This window comes from Patella vulgata, chromosome 3 (genome assembly GCF_932274485.2).
Source record: "Patella vulgata chromosome 3, xgPatVulg1.2, whole genome shotgun sequence".
Lineage (NCBI taxonomy): Eukaryota > Metazoa > Mollusca > Gastropoda > Patellidae > Patella > Patella vulgata.
The window spans coordinates 24,846,109-24,856,479 of record NC_065881.2 but is presented as its reverse complement, the minus strand read 5'-3'; the positions used below and the strand labels follow the sequence as shown (position 1 = coordinate 24,856,479).

The following is a 10,371-nucleotide window of genomic DNA, read 5'->3' as shown; positions in this document are numbered from 1 at the left end:
AAACGGCGCCAAAACTCAAAGAAACTGCTGCGTCGGTATACAATTTTAACGCATCGCTTGACAAAAATGTTTCGATTAGAATAACGTAATACCATTAAAATAAACTGAAGCCAAGGATTGATATCTGCTTTGACTGGCCTATTTAACCGTATGTAATGAGAAGGGTGCCCGATGCCAATTGTTATATTAATAAGATGCCTTAAAAACGGCACTGCATGCAAAATTAAGCAAGCCTATTAGAGATTGCAATTCCCGTAAGGTACACTTTGATCGCTGTAAATGGGTTTTATTAATCTTGTCAAGTGGTATCGACGTTGTAGAATCAATAATACTTATTTCGATACCTACAAAGGTCATTAATTTGATCAGGGTAAAAATTCTTGTCTTCAGCAATAGGAACTCACATATTTGAACACATTTGTAAAAAGGAGGACAAATTCCGATGAACTATTTTCTCGAACACGCCTACAAATAAAATAAAATCGTCTAGATGAACCGTGTGTCTACAGTAAAGTTTATTCATAGCTTTCCACTCCAGCGCAGAACTAAGCTCTTCAAATATTTTATACAGTGTTGCACACCGCATAGGCAAACAGGTATCAAAATAATATTGCTCATTCCACCTAAAACCTAACAGTCAGTGATCAGACGGGTGAATGGGTATAATCCGAAAGGCAGACTGCAAAATCCGTCTTTCCTATGTAAGAACCGATCCCACAAAGTTTAACACAATTAATAGCCGTCCTGTATACCAGCGTAATGCACGGAAGTATTCCTTGGTAGTATTCCACTATTGGCGGAATTGTGGCCGTCGATTGGATAAGACGAATGATGTATTTGACGAAATTGACCAGGGGCCGATGGCTCAAAACTAAGTTAATTCAACGATCCCTTAAACTCTAACGGGTCGTTATCTTGCTAACGTGTCGTTAAATTTCGGGGGGTTGGATGGCCGAATGGTTAGCACTTGCGTCCTGTGTTATAAGGTCTGTCATTGAGTCAACTGGCGTGGTTTCGAATCCCCAGTTGTACGTGACAAGGAGTAGGGTCGCCTATCCAACCTCGTGGGTTATAGAAATAAAATTGAACCCATGTGTTAGTCCCGAAATGACCTAGTTTGTGGGCCTGACTATGAAAACATTACCAGGGTGCATGACATGACATGACATATTGCCAGTGTTGTGGGCATCTCTCGTGAGAGGGTGGAGTACATTATCGCCAACAAGTTAGGGATGAAAAAAAAAAATTCTGAAATATGGGGGCCAAAGTTCTTGACTGCGGATCAGAAACGTGTTGGATTCCTGACGTCCCATGACAATCTGCGACGTTTTGAAACAGATTCTGATAATACTTTGGCCCGATTTAGCCCCGTCAGACTTCCACCTGTTTCCAAAAAATGAACAGGAACGAGTCGTCATGATGACGTCATGTCAGCTGTGAACGACATTTTGAGGGTGTCTGAAGAAAATTCTTCTGACCTTACAACACCCTTTGCAAAAGTGTGTACACCTCGAAGGGGACTATGTAGAAAAATAAATGGATACCATCGACTTTGTACATGGCTTGCACCTTTTCAGCCAGCCCTTGCACGGTGACTATGAAAACAGGCATAAGAACAGTTATGCGTCATAACTTTCAACATATCGAATTATTCAAGGTTGTTATAGATCAAACCAGAGTTTAGAAGTGGGTTGATCTGATGATGGATCAAACTGTGTGCGTTTAAATGTTTGTTTCATGTTGGGCTTACTATGTGTCCATAGGGGCTGGCTCACTAACCTGAAGCTCCCGTGTTCGATCTAGGTGGTGTCCAGTGTGCACGTAAATAAACCCTTGACAGTTCGACTTCAATTGTTGTCTTGCCAAAAATTTTCATTGCACAAACACAGCCTATCTTCGTCTTCATTAGCCCCGTGGGCGTGGAAAAAAGGACGTTAAACAACATTTCATTCTTTCGTTTATTCATACTTAATATGGGCGTTTTATGCCGCCCCCCCCCCCCCCCAACCCATCAGTCGGATCCGTCGGCCAACAATATTGGACTACGAACGCGATGGATTCTACGTACCAGTTTTTAAGCATTTAGTTTAAAGACAATGAACACTGTTGATTTTCAACATTCTGGGTGCCAGACAAGATTGTTACAGAGATCAGATTCCTTGAAATATTTTGTTTTGAGACATAGCAGTAGTGTGGGGCGTCGAATTACCCAATAATACCCAGTAACTACCCAATAACCAATAACTCCAAAATTCAGACTTTGCGACTTTAAAATAACAATTTAGATGGGGATGTTTTGCTTGCCAACCTTATAATAAACAACATTTTTTACGTATACCCCACCCAAATATAACCCCATGACCCGGGTACACCAAGTTGCAGTGGTCCAATGAGGCCAGGGATTGTCATTGCCGTTTAATTAACCTTAGCCTCTGGGCAACACAATGCTTGAAGTTATCAAAAAATAACAGGATGATTACTCGATGCAATAAATCAGGTGTCAGTGCAAATGTGATTTACTCGTGTAGGTTAGATCCATGTCCAAATTCAGAATATATTTATATCATTGCAAATGGCCACTGCGAGTGTGAAATATCGAGAAATAATTGTTTTCTTAAATTTAGAAAGCAAGAGAGTAACTTTGCACGATGGAAATGTTGTCTTGCTAAATGAGAATGGTAAGAAAATACTTTAAATCCGGTGTTTTATAGGCTATTTCTTATATAATGACTATTATTTGGGGTCATAAAAATCTAAACCTAAAAAGGAGCTAAATCGCAAATATTTGGGAACTAGAAATTGACAAAAATGGATCGCAACGCATATAATAATAAGGAGAAAAACACCTCCTGTTTCGCATTTAGAGGGGTGTTATTGTCCAATAGACATGTCCAGAGATCATTTGGGGGAGTATTAGGCCCCAATATATGCGTTATCGTCGCGGGTTCTAATGTAAAATCTCAGGATATGTCTATTGGACAATAACACCCCTCTAAATGCGAAACAGGAGGTTTTTATCGACATTGTAACATGCTATTTTTTAGGATTTTAAAAGAACTTATTTTATTGTGTAAACTTCAAACTTCGTGAAACTGCAAATTGATTAGCAGAGCGCAATTGGTTAACCTCGGCAGACTACGGTTTATGCCGCGGTATGCCGAATTAGTGGTCTAATCCATGCGAAAAGATAAATTCAATTTTAAAATGCTTAAGTCCCGGTTCGCTGGTAAATAAATTATGAAAGAAAATGTTATTCGGATATTTCCAATAATACATTTTTAACGTTTGAAGATTTTTAAAAAGATTAATAAATTAGTGTTAGAGTGGAGTTTTTTGACCGGTAGGCCTAATGCCAACCATCATTGAAATAGTTACGGCCTGCTAACCGAGACTACACAAGGTAACCTTGGCTTTGGCAACAATGATGGCTACGCTTTAAGAGTTTACAGTAACATAGGTGAGATTTTAGCTTTTATTATTTTATTTGCAGATCGTCAACACAATTTTATTGCTAGTTCTTGTTCAAAGAAGAGCAGTTCTTGATTACATCCCTCAAAATACCCTATAAAACTATGTGATGCCTAGGATTCTAGTGGTTGCTATGTATAGCGTTCTGATGTTTTGTCAATCATTGTCAATTTTTGCATAATTTCCCGTTATCCTAGGCCCATCTCAGCTGCTATTTCGCCTTTCTTGCTTTATTTTCAAATTTCAAATGATTTCTTGTGACTAATGACTCATTATTACGTGGATCATGTTATTCAGAATTTGATAAAACCTTGATTTAAAATTTCCACTTCAAAGTAAACATTGCTTAGTTCAAAAAAAAAGAAGAAAACAAAATTGTCCACACTGCTTAGTTACGAATAATTTATGATGCCTGAAAACGTTTTTTATGAATTTATGACTGATTTTCTACTGTTTTATGTATTTCAGAGATGTGTTTGGATAAAGGATGAAGTTTGAAAATAGTGTGATGGTCATTTGAGCAGAATTTCTTGAAAATATTTGTCAATAAAGATTTGAGTTGAGGAAGATGGTTGAGCACAAAATGAAAAAAAGTACACTGTAATATTTATACGCAGTTATTCACCTTGCTAAAACAGAGGGATGTTATTGTCCAATAGACAGTGTCTAATTGACCAATCAAAATGGAAGATTCACCCTTAAGCATGTTACAATGTACTATAAATGTATATAACTGATTTCCATTCAATCTTTTCCGTTTTTACTCTCATTTCAAATCAGTTATATTCAGCGAAATATGCCAGAAGTCTCAATCGAATGGCAATCTCTAGCATCTGCTTATTCCAGTCAACACCGATAGTATTTATTGCGCATGCTCTCCAGATAAGAATATGAAGTCACCGTTTGACATGACTTGTGGAATATGTCTAGCCTCGTTTTTCGAGTCCCTTGTTACAAATGGCAATGAAACTTCATAGTGGCGCATTTAATTTTGTAGCATCATTTCCTTTGTCTGTCATCAATGAATCCAAACTATAAGTTATTTCCATAGATTTCTCTCGCCAGCACCATCCCCCCACTCACCAGCCCATTCACTCAATAACAGTCTGGGACATAAACCTTTTGATTAACGTCTGTAACAGATTTCTATATAGAGTCTTGATATAGGGCATGGGATAATTAGAAAATTGAAATTTTAGACAATTGTCGACAAAAACCAATTACTCTGGTTAAAAGATACTTCCCCTTCATTCTAGTGAGATAGAAATGGTTCAAATATACTATATTGATATTCTATCCATATTTTTATAGAATCTAACCTGCCCATCAAGTCCTATGTTTAAAATGACTGATAAATTTTTACGTGTTACCTTTCTTTCAGGAAACAAGTATTGGTGCTGATCACTATCAATTTGTTGTTTCTGATGAGATTTTTCAACAAAAAATTGATTTGGTAAATCACAATAAAATACATGTAAATGATGAGAAAAACGATGTCAGAGATGCCAATTGTGATGTGCACTTTGATAATGTGGGCATATTTCATAAAATTAAGACCATGGATGAACAAAATAGCCCAAGGAAAGATTCTGGAAGAAATTCAAACAACAACATCCAGAGAGGAAAGCAAGAAATCAGAATTGAGAAGATAGCTTCACGAACTAAACAAAATAAAAAATGTGGCAGTGGTTTAAAAATTTTGACCGGTACGATGAAAAGTACTCAAATCGAAAAATTAGCTATTCATACGGATGAGAAATGCTATTTATGTGATGTTTGTAGTAAATCATTTAATCACAAGAGTCATTTTCAGGCACATTTAAGAATTCATTCAGGTGAAAAGCCATTTAAATGTGATGTTTGTACTAAATCATTTAATCAGAAAAGTAATTTACGCAATCACATGAAAATTCACTATGGGGAAAAATTGTTTATGTGCGATGTTTGTAGTAAATCATTTGTTAAAAAGGGTCAACTTGAAGTTCATATGAGAATTCATACTAAAGAGAAACCTTTTAAATGTGATGTTTGTAGTAAATCATTTACCCAGAACATTAACTTACAAGAACATAGGAGAACCCATACAGGGGAAAAACCATATACATGTGATTTCTGTAATAAATCATTTACTCAAGGACACCAACTTAAGAATCATCGACGAATTCATACTGGTGAAAAACCTTACAAATGTAATATTTGTGGTAAAGCTGTTAGTCAGAAAAGTAATCTTCAACGTCACATTAAAACCCACACGGGAGATAACCCATCTGAATATGACATTCTTAGTCATTCTTTAGGAGTAAATGAACTAGGTGCCTGCTCAATGAATATTTGTAATAAACTATTCTCCAATCAAAAAATTCTGAATAATCCTAAGGCAAAAGACACCAGTGACAAAATCTTTAAATGCGATGTTTGTAAGAAATTATTTACTTCCAGTAAATCACTTCAATTACACACTGAATGTAATGAAAAGGAATGTGATATATTTGATAGGCCCTGTTTTCTATTTGAAAATAATGATGAGAAGATCATACGTGAAACTTGTGACACTCATCTGAAGGAGGCCACCGACTCCAACAAATATTCTAAAATTGATTCTAAAAAACAAAAGGAAAAGGATGTAATATTATCTGAACTAGAACAAATGGGTGAATCAGATGATTTTGAAAATAAAACCATGGATACTGTTGACTCCGAAACCTTTTATAATGTTCATTTTGGTGAAGAGGAAACTGAAGAAGCTACAACATTTTGCAAAAGTGATTTCACAAATAAAAATAGTATTTGTATGGAAAAGTCTAAAAGTTGTAACAGCAAAAGTAATTTCATATCAAGTACCAGTAGATTTGTCCCTATTCAGTGTTCTGTGTGTCAAATAAATTTTAAACAATACAGTGACCTAGAAATACACAATAAGATACATTTACATTTAGACAATACAGAGAATACATCACAGAAAGAAGAAAATGTTACAGATGATATTGTTAACAAGACATTTCCTGAAGAACAATTACTTTTGGAACAAACTAAGAGTCATATTAAAGAGTCTGAGAAATGTTATTTATGTGATGTTTGTAGTAAATCATTTAACCACAAGAGTCATTTTAAGGCACATTTAAGGATTCATTCTGGTGAGAAACCATTTAAATGTGATATTTGTGGTAAATCATTTAATCAGAAAAGTAATCTTGGCAACCATAAGAAAATTCACAATGGACAGAAACCCTTCATGTGTAATGTTTGTGGCAAATCTTTTTCTACTTTAAGTAATTTACAAACACACACCAGAACGCATACTAAAGAGAAACCTTTTAAGTGTGATGTTTGTAGTAAGTCATTTACTCAGAACACAAACTTACAAGAACACACAAGAACTCACACTGGAGAAAAACCATTTAAATGTGATCTGTGTTTCAAATCTTTTTCCCAAAATCGTCATTTGAAGAGTCACATGAGAATTCATACTGGAGAAAAACCTCATACATGTGATGTTTGTAGTAAATCATTTGGTCAAAAAAGTAATCTGGGTCGACACATGACCATACATTCAAGGCACTGACTATAAATAATTAATACTTTTTAAATCAATTAAATTTCTGTAATTTTATCATCTGTATCAAGGCTATGACTGTCAATATTAAATACTCTACAAAAATGTGTTTTTCTGTATTAAATCTAAGATATTTTATTACATAATGCTATTTAATTTATTTATTATATCAGGACTATCTGCATGTACACAAGCAAATTCTCCAATCACATTTCACTCATCCACATTTCATTTGCCCATAATGCTTTCAACATAGCAGTTTCTTTTTTGTGCAAATGATGGATACATGTAACTGTAGACTTATTAAAGGGCACATACCACTATTCATTGGAACCTGAAAATAGAGGAAAATGGGTCATTTGTCGTTTGTGATTTGGACTCAGTCAGCCATTTTAAATTACTTTGGCTTTGTTTTTTTGGGTATGTTTTCTTGGTTCATTACAAATGGCACTTGAAACCGTTATGTCTGTAGAATACACAAGAGCATTTACTGATCTTAAAATGTTCACTGTATCTTTAAATATTGAACATTAGGATCCATTATTTTCCTAGTAATATAGCAACATGACTATTGATTAAAATGTACCAATATTGAGTTTGAATTTGTGTTTTTAATTTCGAATATTATGGAAACGATGGAACACAAATTGGGAGACCACAAATTCAGTCCCAATAATTCTCTATCAACCCAGAAGACATTAAGCAGTGGACACATTAGCCGAATCGTTCGGTCGAACCAATCGGCGCCGAATTTTATTCGGCCGAATGGGTGGACACACTAGCCGAATGCTTCGCCCGATTCAACCTTTCGATTGCATCACCTTTCACGTCACATGATTAAACATGGCGGCGTCTATGTCTTCAATCTATCACGTGACTTCTCGGTATGAGAGGTGATTGGCTAATGAATTCTATATTCGGCCGAATGCTTCGGCGAAGCGGACACACCAGGCGAATATGTCTTCAATCTATCACGTGACTTCTCGGTATGAGAGGTGATTGGCTAATGAATTCTATATTCGGCCGAATGCTTCGGCGAAGCGGACACACCAGGCGAATATAATTCGGCCGAATATATTAAACCTGTTTGATTCGGGCGAATCATTCGGCCGAATGACAGTGGACACACTAGGCGAATTTCGACGCCGATTGATTCGGCCAAATCCTTCGGCTAGTGTGTCCACCGCTTTAGTGTAATAGCAACTACTCCATTTTCATATAAAGGTATCATGCACTGTCTTAGAAAATGACAGAGTTTTTTTAGTTTTCAGAATAAACAATTTGTGAGAGATTTTTACTTCTGTTTCATATCATTTTTCTATGGCCTTTATCCATAAAATGCCATTTTTGGAGTGACTTGGTTGAGAAAATAAGTAATTTTTAAACACTTAATATTACAGAAATATTGCAAAATGTATTTCACAATAAATAATGTTATGTAGATTTATAAATACGGTACTTAAAGATACATTATGGGAGATTTTTATAAGAAGTTAGCCATTCTTGCTATAACTGTTCGAAAATAGATGATGAAAGAAGAATATATTGAAAATTTCAGTCAAATTACTTTATTCTGAACATAGTTATCACCAGTGTAATTTTTGACTAAAAATGGGATTGAATTCCATCTTCACCGATTCTTAGTATGGCCGATCGTTTGATTGACAGATGTTAACTCCACCTACATAATCTCTGTTGTCTTTTGTCTGCTGTCACATATCCGAATTTGTGTTTTACCTTTTTGGATTTTTATAACAATTGGACAAAATGAGTGAGAGGGTAAATTTTCATTCTTACTTGTATTTTGGGCATGCATTAAATCAATTGAATATAGGACATAATATTATAATACAATTATGATAAATCTATAGGTATACACCAGTGGCGTCATGCCTATTGGGGAAATAAAAATATTTTTATTGATATTATTAAGACAGAAGACCTGTCCGTCTGTATAGTCATCACACGGTCTCCAGGAATTGTATAATTTGTCATTATCTGTGTTTAGTTTATTGCACTTTAAATAGTTTAGATGTCATTTGTTAAGGCGTCGCTCAACAGCGGCCTCGCTTCGTACACTCTGTCATTTAGCCTCGATCCGGGAGTATGACGTCAACATAACGGTTAATCTCTGCTCACGACGCCATTTAAAATTAAATCAGTCAACGAAATCCTGTTTAAATCCAAGCCATCCGTGGGTCTACAGAGTTGATTTTGTGCTTGTTGTTTAAATAAAGATCTAATTTATAATTTCTATGACATCTGAAGCCTAAATAAAGTCTTGCAATAATCAGATTTAGCTGTTGCATAATGTATGTTTAAAGTCTGTTTGCCATTTGCATTTTTTAGAAAATATTCAATTTTCCACGACTTAATCCACACAACTCAAAAACGTAACCAAATTCTGCAAGATGGGGGCAAAGCTCTGGACTCCGGATTCCTGACGTCTCGTGACAATCAGCGGCGTTTTGAAGCAGATCCCGATAATTCTTTGGCCCGATTTGGCCTCGTCAGACATCCACCTGTTTCCAAAAATGAAACAGGAAATAGCCGATCATCATTTTGTAAGTAATGATGACGTCATGTCAGCTGTGAACGACGTTTTTATACGCCCACATTGAAATTTGGTCGTATATTGTCGTCACCCCCGCCAGTCCGTCCGTCCGCTCTAGAGGCTAAAGTTAATATCCGATTGACTTTAAATTTATACACAGTGTTTAAGGTCATGAGACGAAGAAGCCTATTGATTTTCAGCGATTTCCGATAATTACTGCCAGAGTTATGGCCCTTGATCACTTCAGAGTTATGGCCCTTGATCACTTCAGAGTTATGGCCCTTGATCACTTCAAAAAATCTTGTGGACACTCTAGAGGCTCAAGTTAATATCCGATTGACTTTAAATTTATACACAGTGTTTAAGGTCATGAGACGAAGAAGCCTATTGATTTTCAGCGATTTCTGATAATTACTGCCAGAGTTATGGCCCTTGGTCACTTCATAAAATCTTGTGGACGATCTAGAGGCTAAAGTTAATATCCGATTTACTTTAAATTTATACACAGTGTTTAAGGTCATGAGACGAAGAAGCCTATTGATTTTCGGCGATTTCTGATAATTACTGCCAGAGTTATGGCCCTTGGTCACTTCATAAAATCTTGTGGACGATCTAGAGGCTAAAGTTAATATCCGATTTACTTTAAATTTATACACAGTGTTTAAGGTCATGAGACGAAGAAGCCTATTGATTTTCAGCGATTTCAGATAATTACTGCCAGAGTTATGGTCCTTGATCACTTTCAAAAATCTTGTGGACGCTCTAGAAGCCAAAGTTAATATCCGATTGACTTTAA

General features: G+C 35.8%; 1 protein-coding gene across 2 annotated transcripts; it reads left to right on the top strand.

Moving 5' to 3' along the window:
* The first annotated feature begins 2,573 nt into the window (after nucleotides 1–2,573).
* Nucleotides 2,574–7,601, top strand: LOC126814769 (zinc finger protein 845). 2 transcript variants are annotated; one of them, XM_050540137.2, is made up of 2 exons: nucleotides 2,574–2,678; nucleotides 4,850–7,601. In XM_050540137.2, the coding sequence occupies exons 1-2, from the start codon at nucleotides 2,670–2,672 to the stop codon at nucleotides 7,028–7,030; spliced, it is 2,190 nt and encodes a 729-aa protein (XP_050396094.2). In that variant the 5' UTR covers nucleotides 2,574–2,669; the 3' UTR covers nucleotides 7,031–7,601. The 2 variants fall into 2 exon arrangements, 1 of the variants encoding a protein (XP_050396094.2); XR_007677752.2 differs by lacking the exon at nucleotides 4,850–7,601 and adding an exon at nucleotides 3,937–4,308 and having other exon boundaries at nucleotides 2,580–2,678.
* The last annotated feature ends 2,770 nt before the right edge of the window (nucleotides 7,602–10,371 follow it).